This window comes from Dipodomys merriami, unplaced genomic scaffold (assembly GCF_024711535.1).
Source record: "Dipodomys merriami isolate MVZ:Mamm:240054 unplaced genomic scaffold, mDipMer1.0.p SCAF_7, whole genome shotgun sequence".
Lineage (NCBI taxonomy): Eukaryota > Metazoa > Chordata > Mammalia > Rodentia > Heteromyidae > Dipodomys > Dipodomys merriami.
The window spans coordinates 37,171,795-37,185,000 of NW_027206290.1; the positions used below are offsets into that span (position 1 = coordinate 37,171,795).

General features: G+C 37.2%; 1 protein-coding gene across 6 annotated transcripts in view; it reads right to left on the reverse strand.

Moving 5' to 3' along the window:
* Window positions 1–6,076: 6,076 nt before the first annotated feature.
* Window positions 6,077–13,206, reverse strand: part of Lmo4 (LIM domain only 4) — an 18,525-nt gene continuing 11,395 nt past the window's right edge. For all 6 annotated transcript variants that reach the window (XM_070006350.1, XM_070006346.1, XM_070006345.1 and 3 more), the window contains 3 exons: window positions 13,137–13,206; window positions 12,660–12,815; window positions 6,077–8,125 (listed from right to left, as the gene is read on the reverse strand). The exon at window positions 13,137–13,206 is cut by the window's right edge and continues 27 nt beyond it. In XM_070006350.1, the coding sequence (XP_069862451.1) occupies window positions 8,117–8,125; window positions 12,660–12,815; window positions 13,137–13,206 (235 nt within the window). In that variant the 3' untranslated portion in view covers window positions 6,077–8,116. The remainder of the gene's footprint in view (window positions 8,126–12,659; window positions 12,816–13,136) is intronic.

The window sequence follows — 13,206 nt, forward strand, 5'->3', positions numbered from 1 at the left end:
AGACTGTTGTGTTTTCGAGAGCTCCAAAGCCACACAGATCCTTCTCTCTAACACATACACTTGAGGGAAAAAAATACTGAAAATATGTTTTACTACTTGAAGAGGGTAAAAACCAATTGCTTACAGCATGAGGCTGATAGAGGTTTGTGAATTACACACATTCCCATTAAAAGAGTCCTAGCTACAAACCTTAGCATCAAATCCATTTAGGATTGTCTGTCCTTTGAAAATTAGCTCTGTTTATCTGCCTGATTCACTCACTAACAAACCAGAAGACTCAAATCTGTACCTTCAACCCTTTTTCCCCAACTCCCACCGCCTCCAGTCTCATTGAAGAGTAGGTTTACATTCCCAGGGGCTGTTGCTCTAACATACACCAGAGGCAAGGTTTTTTGGTACCCAGACTCCATCTAGAACAGTGGAGTCTGCTTTTTTTCTATTGCAATTCTCATTTCACCTCTGCTCTCCCTGACACACCTGTGAAGTGTCACCAAATGCTATATCACATCAACTTTTTGAAACTGCCAACACTGCTAATGTCTGACAGCGCCTGATGCCACAGGCTTGCACAGGCTTTGAGTCCACAAAAGCATAGTTTGAGTTTTCTATGGCACAGTAACAGCACTTGAACAAAGGGTGAAGGGTCTTGTTGGCAGCCATTACATGAGACAAACAAAACTACTGAAATTAGGAGTGTGGTGGGTGAGTTTGGGGGAACCTATTCAGCCTACTTATGTGTGCGCCTGCACGTGTGTGTGTGCACGTGTGCACATGTGCTTGCACACACGTCTGCACTAGTCCTAAATAGACACTGCCCTGAGCTTTTCTGCTCAAGGCTAGCACTCTACCACTTGAGCCACAGCTCCACTTTTGCTTTTGTGCATGTGTGTTTAATTGGAAATAAGTTTCATGTACTTCCCTGAAGGGGCTGGCTTCAAAGCTGGATACTCAGATCCTACTCAGCCTCCTGAGTAGCCAGGATTACAGGCATGAGCCACTGGTGTCTGACTCAGCCTTTTTTTTTTTTTTTTGTCGGTCATGGGTTTTGAACTCTGGGCCTGGGAGCTGTCCCTCAGCTCTTCAGCTCAAGGCTAGTGCTCTACTACCTGAGCCACAGCACCACTTCTGGTTTTCTGGTGGTTAACTGGAGATAAGTCTCACAGACTTTCTTGCCCTGGCTGGCTTTGAACTTCAATCCTCAGATCTGAACCTCCTGAGTAGCTAGGATTTACAGGAGTGAGCCACCGGCACCTGACCCTCGGCCTACTTCCTGATATGCAGCAAGACCCCAGACCTTTAAACTCCCTGGAAGAGCCAGGCACTTGCTCCTACTATTCTTCCTTCTCTCCGTTCATGATAGAAAATTTGTCCTTAGCCTAGAATTTTAAAATAGTTTCTGTTACAAACTCCATAAACATCTATTCTCACTCTCTGCCCAACAAAAGTATTTTTAAAAATCTATAGATTGTTTTGGCCACTGTCCATACCATTTATGATTCTGGGAACAAAAGGCATTCACTGGATGTACTGGACCCTTAGTGTATGCTTGTATGTATGTATGTATCCAGGTTTGGGTCATGCTTCAGAAAGCAGTAGAAATAAGCAGTGAAGCACCTGAGTCCTGGTACAAACTCGCCTGCTACCTCTTAGTGAATAACCTGATCCATACACGTGGGTTGCAATAGGCACGTTCTTTCTTGCCATTAACTACTGATACTCTGTTGTTTTGAGTCCACCAGTATGTTAATGCATGCATATTTTCCAGGCCCTTACAACCTAAGAAGATATGTGTATAGCCATCCATAGCCAATGAAAAAGTTGATTTAGTTTTCAGGCAGAAAGAAACACACTGGCTAATGTTATGTAAGAGAGAAGAATGCAAAGAGCCATTGGGCTGTGAGTTACTTCATGAAATACCATAGAGAAACTATGGGCTTTGAAAACTGGTACTCTGGCACAGAAATCCATCCCAGTCAAAAATCCACACAAGACAATCAAAGGCTTATGTTTAACCTTTATACTAACATCGAAGAATGCTTCATTTAAGTGGTGTAGACATTATTCCTTACTATCTTTCTCAGTGTAATAAAAAACAACCAGATACCGTAAATATAACCTGACTTATAGAATTGTAACCCCTTTGTATAACTACTTGATAATAAAAATAAATATAACTATGGTCTAATGGCGTATTACAGTAATTTATTTAGTATTGACTTTTTTTGGACTCTACCAATTAATAGGATAATAGGAAGTGCAGCCAACAAAGTTTTAAAAATCATCTTAGAATTATAAAGTTTCCCTTTGACTATTTGACTAGTTCTATCTTAGAACAAACAGATACTATTTTTTATGAGTGTTTTTCACATATCCTAGTACACATAAGATTTTCTGATTTTCATGTGTATTACTTCTTTTATTCTTATATAACTATGTGATGAGTTTTACATAACTCAGCTCATTGGCCTTTTTTGTGGTTGATGCCACATAGCTCATTCAGATTTTAAACACATTATTTATTAGTTTATGTGGAAAGTATTTATCCAATTTATTTGCTTTCTGGAGTAAGATGATGACTACAGTCTGGCTTTTACTCAGCAAACTTGTGGGCAGAGTTATCAACTTAAACTTAATTATTCATCATTAAGGAGGTGAGATTTCTCAGAACTCAAAAGATCTAAACAGGCAATCTAAATCAGTTGGCAATTTAGGATGGATCAAGATAAAACAAAATGTTTTAATATTTTAAGAAAAGAAACTAATTCTAGCTCTGTGGATGAAGCATATCTCTGCTGCAATCTAATGATTTATAAGGCAATTCCATGAAAATATCCAAATGTCAGCATTCAAACAGAAATCTGGGCACTTGGGGCCCTACCATGTTGGAGACTAAAGCAAAAGGAGAATAAATAACACTCATCCAGCATTTATTTAAAACTGTGATATTCTATTCTTTGTAGATTTATTTTGCATTCATTCTATCTTTTAAAAATACTGCATGAAACCATTCATTACTAAGTTTTTACCGCAAACTCTTAAATTTTATACCCCCAGTGTGTCCCAACTCATTTTAGACTTGGCCATGCTTAATAAGTTACCTCTCAGAGCATCAATTACCTCATGTATTAAACTAAATAATAATAATAATTAAGAGGATTACTGTGAGGACTGAATGAGATTCTAAGTACTTATTTGTTGTAAATGTAATGTGCAGAGATGTTTACAAATCTTTATGCGGCTCCAAGATAAAGTTATTAAACATTGTATTTAAAAGATGGAAGGCGTATGCCAAATATAGTTCCATGATGGATGACAGAAATTGAATTAGAAGCCTTAGAGGAATATTCAAAACTTAACACACCCATCTCTACAATCCCTTTCTAAATTAAAAAAAAGAAAGAAAGAAAGAGCATACAGTCATAGCCCAAACAATCAATTTTCTTTCCAGGTTTCATAATTAAATCTTCATTTGTAAATTCACTTTGTCTCTGATTTCTGAAGCATTCCACTCAACCAAAAGGAAAGATTAATTTAGGAAGAATGTCTTTAGCAGTTTCTTCTTACGTAAAAAAAGAAAACTACAGCTCAAACAACACAGGTGAAAGTGTATGAATATGAAAACTGTTTTTGAAAACGTTAAGGATATAACCCTTTTGATTGAAGATCTTGCTAGGCAAGAGGAAGGTGAGGCGCCGCCACTTCTTGTGAGCTAATGATTGTTCCCAAGCTGGTTAGAATGCAGTGCTAATTGCACTTTGAAAACACCACCTCTGAAATCTTTCCTCTTAGGATCTAACATCAATGTTTCACAATTTCAATAAAACCGTTGCACTTCACCTTTCTCAAGAAATCCTGAACTTGAGATGGGCAGTGCAGATCCAGCCTTCCTCTCCCCAGCAGGACTGGGTCTGATCTTAATGAAGCTCATACAATGTAAGGCTGCCCTCCCCAGTTTTTGAGGGAACTCAGACAATGGTACTTTGGTGACTCAACTCAGACTTGCCTATTCTAACGGAGTCATTAAACAACTTTGCTGTGTCATTCAAAGAAGTTATAACAGAATCAATTGATTTCTATCCTATGCTTTATTAGTTGTGATTTAGGAGAGAGAATGGCCCTGTTTACACAGCTGTAACATGTCAGGACCTGTAGTACATTATTGGCTTGAGGCCTCTGAGTTGCAGTCCATTCTCAGCAGAATCAATCTGAACTTGAAAACATTCCCTCTAGGAAACATGCACGTATCTCCTAGCATAAAGCACTTGTACAACTGAAAATAGTATTCATTTGAGGTAAGTCACAAGTTCACCTCTCTGAAATGGGCCCTGACTTGTCATTGCTCTCTGTTGCACATGTCTCTTAACTAGGCACCTAGCATCAGTAAAAGCTTTCCACCTGGTTGCTAGTCCAATCTCTGACTCTGCAAGTGGGAGTTGCTGGCTGTTTAACATGCATTCAGAGCATTGCCAATCTAAAATGGCTGCTCAGTAATACTTTAATTGCAGTTTCATGGAAACAAATTGCTATTTAACTGCAATAAGCATTTCTGTGACTTGGCTGGACTGACAATAGAATAGGTGTCTCAGTAACAAAGTGACAACTCACATTAACTTGTGGATGGTCTGTTTCCAATGGCCTCTCAGAGGGACAGGTACTTCAACACCCAGGTCTGAACTCCCTAGGGAGGAGAAAGGCCTTGGAAAACCTCTTCTTCATTTAAACACAATTATTTACTTTATTATTTAGGCTACAAGAAAATTCTTCTGTAGGCTCCTGATATATAGCTCGTGGATGCACTGTATTTGTTATATAATTTATTAGCCCTAAGAAATATTTTATATAAATAGTATTGCGTATTAGAATCTTTACTGTATTGACATTTAAAGCCATTTAATTTAAGAGCTTCATTTCAGATGATTAGTTGTTTCAAATATCAGTGTTAATAAGGGCAAAAGAAAGAATTTAAATATAGTTAATATTAACAGGATGGCAATTTCACAGGCTTCATTTTTGGTATGACAGTTTTCTCATTTTGTATTTTTATAAGACACTACAGTCCATGTTAAACTATTTCCTAATAAATCATGAAGAGCTGGAAATAGTTTCTTGGAGCAAATGATTTGGTTTGGAAAGGCTTCGGGCTTCCCTGCTTTGCAGGATGTGTAAATCTAACTAGACAGTTAGATACGTTTAAAAAAAAAATTAAGCCCTTTCAGAGGACAATCTTTTTACAAAATTGTTTCATTAGCAAGAGTGACAATTTGTATGATTGAGACATTCTGTATCACAAACATAATTTATTTTTATCAGTTCAGCAAAGCTCTGTAACATTTGCTTATATATATGTATATATATATTTTTTTTTTTAATTAAATTGTACCTATAAGAACAAGGGCCATCTTGCTATATGTTGTGGTTAACATTAAATAAATCTTTTATGAAACGTGGTATACAACTCATTAATCCCATCACAAATGAATGGATGGAAAGGTGGATATAATCTTGGATTTCTTTTTTTTTTCTGGATGAAGAACTGGATACAGTCACTGCTCACATCAGAACAAACCCGAGTGTTTTTAGTAGCTTTCTATCCACAGAGCATCCCCATTAGAGCTGGGTTTTATTGTTTGAAATGCCTCTGGTTTCAAGAAAGTGTTTTACCTAAAGCAAGACTACTACTTAAATATGTTCTATTGTATATTCATAGCTCCATTAGTCCTTCTCCAATTTAGCACATCAAAGAGAAGGCTTCATCACTTGCATGTGGATTATACTAACATGAGTGACATTTGTAATCTTATAGGTCTGCAACTTAAGAAATGCTTTTAGAAGCTCGTTATTAAATACTCCGCAGTGCTTCAGGAACCAGCCACATAATAGTTCATTTAAAGTCTGATGACCTTCACCCTCCACATCACCACATGCCACACTAGATTACTTACTAAAAGTTATTTACCACCTCCTTTGAATTTCTATACTGCCTCGGTCATGAGTACGTAGGCTACAAATATATAGAAGATGCTCACAATTTCCCTCTGCTTTCCAGAGAAGACTAAATTCTTTGAGAAAGTATGTATTCTTTTTTTTTTATGTGTAAGTGAACATTTGGAGAAATTCCTCAAGTATCAAACAGATACTTCTAAACATGTAATTTTTCCCCTTGTATCTTTTAACTTGCATTGACTTTTTATAAAGCTCTGACAAAATGATTCAGTTGAAGTCTGTCTTTTAAATTCTGCTACAGGAGGTTAACACGTTTGTAGCTTGAACAACTGATATTTTGTCTGACCTGGAATCTTTGAAAGCAAGAAGAGCCAGAAGTTCTCTGTGTGACTGAAAAATGTTGAGGTGGATCTCTTCCTCTGACCTATTGCTATTCTCAGAGAAGGTCTATATCAGGAGCTTTTCTGGAACAAAATCAAATCAATGCCATTTCAAAGAAAGAAAACAAGACCTATAAACACACCTAGTTTGAGCAGCCTGTGAATGGCTCACATATAATGAGCCTGCTAGGTGAACCCAGCAACCAGTCCCGTATCATTTGGCTTTTCCTCATTCCTGCACAGTCCCTGCACAGCTCACCTGGGACCCACTCATTTCTAGGACTTGTGCCTTCATGAGGTACTCTCAGGACCATGCAGATGTTACTGTGATGACTGCTACCTACAATTAACAATGACTTCAAGAATCCACTGAAAGAAATTGGAATCCTCCTGCAACAAACTCATGGAAAGGCAATCAGTAGAGAACTCTAAGAGGAAAACAAAATAAACAAGTCCACACAGTTGAAAACCTCACCAGGAAAGGGCTGCTTTTACCCACCAAAGATCACTATCAGAGTCCCAGAGCCCTACAGTTAATTGCACTTCAAATTATACACGGGTATGGTTTAGAAATATTATTTCCTTCAAAGGCTATAAATGAACCTGATAAGAGAACAAGATGGCTGTGCCAGATTTTTTAACATGCCTTTCATCAATACCCAAGGCTTTCTTATTGAGAAAAAAAGAATAAACAAAATAACTCAAGAATCCAATAAGTATTTATGTATGAACTACAAAAGATTCATTGTGTTATAGATGTGTAATGAAGTGTTGTTAAGGGAATATTCTGAGCTTATAAAACTACTCCCATTAGAAATATTGCTTTGTACCCCAGCCAAAAATGACAGTTAAGTCATTTGAAGAGTACCTTACTGGCCCAGAAGCTAAATAAATACAGATACCATTTCTTTCACCCCAAAAATTTAAAGTGAGCTTGTTATAAAGTACAACAGCAGCAACAACAACAATCTCGTCTATTTTCCCAAATTACAGAAGAGAAAAATCAGTGTGTGAGCCCAAACTCCATTGAATTCTTTTTCTTTTAAGTTTTTATTATTTAAATACACCATACTAGAGCAAATGTCTCTGAAAATATCACAAATAAAAGATTTTTTTTTCTTCATTCAGCAAATTAGAAGTAGGAGGAGATTTCTACACAGTAGCTGCTATGAGCCTGACCTTTTTTTTCCGTTCTTTTTTTAATTCTTTGCCATGGAAGTAGCAACATTAGGACAAAAACACTTACATGCATACATACATTGTATTTTACAGAGTTACAATAAAAGTGTTTGTGATAGAATATCACAAAAGCCACATCTCTTTCCTTTATCTCATGTTCAGTTTGATTGAAACACGTTTCCTTACAACACTTAAATATACAAAGAGCAAATAGAATGTTGTTAAGGTAAAACACAGGGTACAAACTCCGGCCAGTGCCCTGCTAATTGTTAATGAGGATAGAAAGCAGATTTGAATGCTTCTTTTAATTAGCTTCATTAGTCATTTCCCTCCCCCCAAGCTCCCTCCCCCCCGAAAGATGTCCTCCGGTGGATGTTTTTTCATTTTTCTCTACAGTCTCCCATTAGCCCAGGTTCATGGAGTCCTTAATGTTCATATTCAGTCATTTTAATACACCAATAAATGCGGGAAGGGCAATCAAGACTAAAGAAGGTGCAATGGAGCTGGCACTGGTGCTAGCTACAAAGGTGACTTGTCTACTGAAGACACATGGGATCCACCTGTGATGAACAAAATCTGAGATGAAGGCACGCATTCTGCATTACTCTGACCTTTTAGCAGACCTGTAAGAAATAAAAACGGGCATCTTAGCTAAAATGCTAAATTTGAGAGATATTAAACTCAAACATGACTGCTTTGGTCTTCTCTATATTCACTAATCTTCTTTTATTAGATTACTTTCCAACTGTGACTTGATGGAGGCTTGCTACGCGACTCACTCCAGCAGTGAGGAACTAAAGCATCACATTTTCTAGTTTTACCAGCAGAGAAAATGAGATCCTAAATGGTCTTGCATAAAGTTTCTGATGTAAAGTTCTACAGTGAATTGCTTTAACTCCGTTAAAACAAGCTTCTCTCCCAAAAGACTACACTCTAACATCTTGCCTCATGGTAGGATCTTGAACTTTTTTTTTCTTTTTTTAGCAACAAAGTCCCTACCTAGGAAGTTGGGGTTAATACACTCAACTGTGTACCCTATGGCAAGTGACTTCAACTGGCAGTGTCTAAATTTCCTCATCATTAAAGTAAGAACAATAACATTGCTATGAAAATTACGTAGTATATAAGAAAGCACTTTCAACAGTATCTGGCTCCAAATAAAAGCTGCATAAATGTTTGCGGGATCAGTATTTTCCTGTTCTCCCCATGCTATTCATATATGTCAGTCTTTATCTATGGGGCCCGAATGCAAAAAAATTATGTTCAAATATACAGGTATTATTTTTCACTGAGCATTTCTTATTTGTTATTTCACTTAATGTTACATAAATGTTGTAAAGCTACAACTCGATACACACAATGTACTAATAATGACTTGCAATAGATTATAGAATATAATTCAGTGCCAGTTGAACTTCAACATCTCCACTTAGAAGAGGCAATTGACAGTCATGAAATACAACATTTGCACTTATCAAGATGAAATAATATATATTAGGTTTTGGTGAGTTTTTTAAAATGACATTTTGAGCTTGTAAGGAACGTCTTGTCTCACCCTTTCGCTAACTTACCAAAAGCCTGAAGTCTATTAGGAACTGCAACCCCCCACTTCCAAGCTAATTAAAGTGGTGGAGGCTTAATTCCCCAGAGTGGAAGCTCAGTGTGAGAAAGGTAATTTGTCTGTCCAGAACAAAGATCCAGCAGCAGCCAGCAAGCATATTTAATAAATGAGCATCAAATGTCCTCTACGATGGACACACACAACACCAATTATGTAACTATGGGGCAACTGTGGAGTGATATGTAAACTAGAAGGCTCACTATCTTCTCCAGACATAATCTAAGTCTCACTTCACTGAAATGCACAGACAATTCCTAATAGCCCCATCACACTTTGGAATGGAAGGAAGAATTCCAGGGTAGGCAGCAATTGGCAAAAGAAAAGAATTAGCCCAATTCCTTTTTCATATCATTCTAGAAAGCAACATTCTCCAGAGCCTAGCCTAGCCCCCTTTCAATGATCTAGGCTACAAAATTGTGTAGCTCCTCAAACACAAGTGAGCTCGGATTTCAGTCCATCTGAGATTTCAATCACTGTGTGATTGAAAAGCTTAAAATTATTTTTCTCAGAATACACAAAAGCCAATGACACAGAACAGTAAACTATATATTCCCCACACTGGAAACAAATTTCAGCAGAATAAAAAGTTTAAAGGGACCAGAGGATGAGGGGCTTATGCTTTCCATATAATTAATTGCCTTTAAAGAAGTGATGAACAAATAATCAACTCATTATTTTTGAGCCAGAGGATGCTTGAGTTTATTTACTATGCATCATGCCCTAAAAATGTAATTGGTTCTGTGAATAAAAGGAAAATAGCCAAAGTAAATGTCCAATTTCCCTCCCCAAAACATGGAGAATGAGAGAAAAGAAAATAATAAAATGGAGCTATTTGTCATTTTCCCCATCTCATCCCTTCCAGAAAAGTAACGCCACAGGGTTTTGGGAAAATAATTTTAAAACATTCTCCAGGTCCAAAAGCAGTTTATGTTCCACCAGGAAGTGTGTTTTCATTAACTTCTCCCCCTTGCCCTCTCATTAATATCTCTCTGGACCACGTTCAGCTTGCCCAAAACCTTTATTTACAAAAACTATCTTGTGAATTGACTGTGCTCATGGTGAGCTGAGCACCAAGGGCAAAAATGTGAGACATTTATTCCAACAGGGAGATGTTCTTAATTAACATCACCCCCAAAACACAGCTTCTCACCAACGTCTGACAAGAACATTTCCTTAAGTTCTACTTCCTTATGCCTTTTAAGAGCTATTAATTTTGGAAGGCCACCTGTTTCTTTTTGTGGCTTCCAATATTAAGAAAAGATATGCTAGCAAAGTTCATATTCATTGCCTACACTTATTTTGTGTTCTAAAATAAACGTCCTAACACTGCCATCCCCTGAAAAAGGTGCAGAGAAAACGAAGACTTCTATGAAAGGCATAATACAACCTCACCTTGGAAAGGCATAAACCAGAATTTCCTCCTGGGCTCCTTTCCTTTGAATTTACACCATCTTGTACCCTGCTCCTGTTTCTAAGGTGTCCTTTGCATTTGGTCCCTAGCTAACACAGCTCTTGCCTACACTCGGTGTCTCACAATCTAATACATTTTCCATCTCATCTCTCCATTCTTCACTCTTCACCATGCAGGTTGGTGAGCTGTGACAATCATTTTCTGTACTTGACTTTTCAGGAAAGAAATGGTACAGAACCAGCAGCACAGCAAGTTAAGATGTAAGTTGGCAGGGAAAATTAAGGTTTTATTTTAAAGAAATGGAGTGAAGTTCAGGGAAGAGAGTTCCCATTTTGTTCCTTTTTGTTTGTTTTTACTACTAAGTATTAACTACAAATGACTTTGCCTCTATTTCAAAAATAGGCACCTCAAAATTCTTCATTCCTTGTGCTGGACTCTTAGGTTAATTTCATTTAAGCACAAATCACAAAAATCTGTAGGTACTTATGCCTTGGCACTTATTCCTTAAACAAGTTTGAATACCTCATGAGGGATAACTGGTGAATTTACAAAAAATATATATATGTACCATTTTTTAAATTAGTAAACTAGACTATTCTATATAGCCTCCAATATCACTAGTTAAGGAAATAAAACTGCACATGATCTCATGTAATTAACACTTACCAAACAAAGACTATACATTTGAAATTACTCTATAAACATGAGCAAGAGGAAAGGATATGAGCATTATATTATAGCAGTATAATTTTAAATGGTTAAAAGTTTTCAAATATTTGTCATTGCCCTCTCACACAACACACAGAGCATTAAGAAAATACATCACAGAAGACAAAGAATGCTAATATTTTCCCTGAGACTTTTGAAGCTTGCTAAATTCCTTTTTGCAGATAAATGTTGAGGGTTTTGTGTGTGTGTGTGATCCTTACCACAGACATTAATGAAGTTCCTATTGTAAATCCATAAAGAATTACCAAGTGAAGTGTGCACTTTTTGTTTCAATGCAATAACTCAGTGCTGTGTGATTGCCTGGGTTAATGATGAAAAAGTCAAACATACTATCAGAGCTGATGGAAAAATCTATCACCAATCTGAAATTAAAATTCATCTGTGGTCAATAAGATTTAATATCCATGCAAGTGGCGCAGTAAAGAGTAAATGAATCAATGTCATCAATACATAATCAGTATGAAATATGATGTGAATAAAATTATGCGCACGAGTCATACATTTCACTCTTTTCTGGGCCAGTGTGGAATGAACAGTCTCTTAACTGAAGGTTGACAGTAATTGTTACAAATTAGGCACAGCAGTTATCAAAATGCAGTCACTTGCATAGCTATAGGACTTATTAAGAAGATTAAAATAGATCTAAAACTATCCAGTACTGGGGATGCTGGACAACTGTTGATCACCAATTTTCCCTCTGAAGTGCCTTCTAATACTATATGATTTGTACACTTGTATAATTTTCTCATTTCTATTTCTAGTTCAAGAACTTTCAAGTTGTGGATCAAGAATTAAGATGCAGATCAAATGAAATATTTGTGGCACGAAGTGGTAAGAGCAAGAACTTTGTTTTAAAAGTCCTAACATAACAAATTTTATAAAAACAACCAATCAACAAAATGCCCTGACAATACAAAATGTTTTGTGAAACCACTCTTGTAAAAGCAAGTGCACCAGAAATTCAGTTTGGAAGGCAGATGTCAAGAGTGCTATTACTAACGCCTTTCATGACAAAGATATTCTCTCTTCTTACCATAGATGTCCTAAGTCTCCTCCCACAGCCTACCACATCATATTCCTTAATTTCAAAATTCTAAAATGGAATAAACAAGTGGTTTAGGCCATTTTATGTTTTGTTTGACTTTTTATGGGATAATAAACATTGAACAAGAGTGAAAGTACAGAAACAACCGGTTGAGATTTTTCTCTTTTAAACCGATAAGGAGTCACAATTTGATTAGCTCTCCTACTTCTAAACTCCCCATGTAAAGTAACTGTATTTCCTTACGAGAGCATGCAAACACACAACCACACAGGAATATTCCCTTGCTAAGCTAAGAGGCTGACCCTTCCAACTTGCTCTAATAGAGCTTATTAGAAATTGCAGGGTATTCACCTTCTGGTCTGGCAGTAGTGGATTGCTCTGAAGTGAATTCAAATGGCCATTGATGAGAGCTGTAGGTCTATCATGTTCACAAAATAAACTGCCATTGATGTAGTGAAACCGATCTCCCGGGACCAGGCGATTCCGGCAGGTAGAGCATGTAAAACACTGAAAAGGAAAAAGCAAACCCACTGAAAGCAAGTATAAATTAAGTCTCTTTTGGGTTAGAAGTTTAGAATCTCGTTCTTAAGCAGGTCTCTGTAAAGTACAGAGCCATTTGGGCTTTTGTGCATTTTCCTTCTTTGACACCATTCCAGTACGGTGTACGGGTAACTAGTATGTGAATGTGTATCAGCAACCATCATAGCCACACCCAAATATCAGTCACTAAATTGGGTGTCTACAGCTCGAGGAAACAGAAGACATGCTAAGGGGAAGTACCCTGACCCATGTTGTAGGACAAAAAAAAAAGGGAGGTACAGATGCTACCTTAAGATGATACACATTGCCTTGTGCCCTCATGACCAGTTCACTCGCAGGGATCGACTGTCCACAAGCG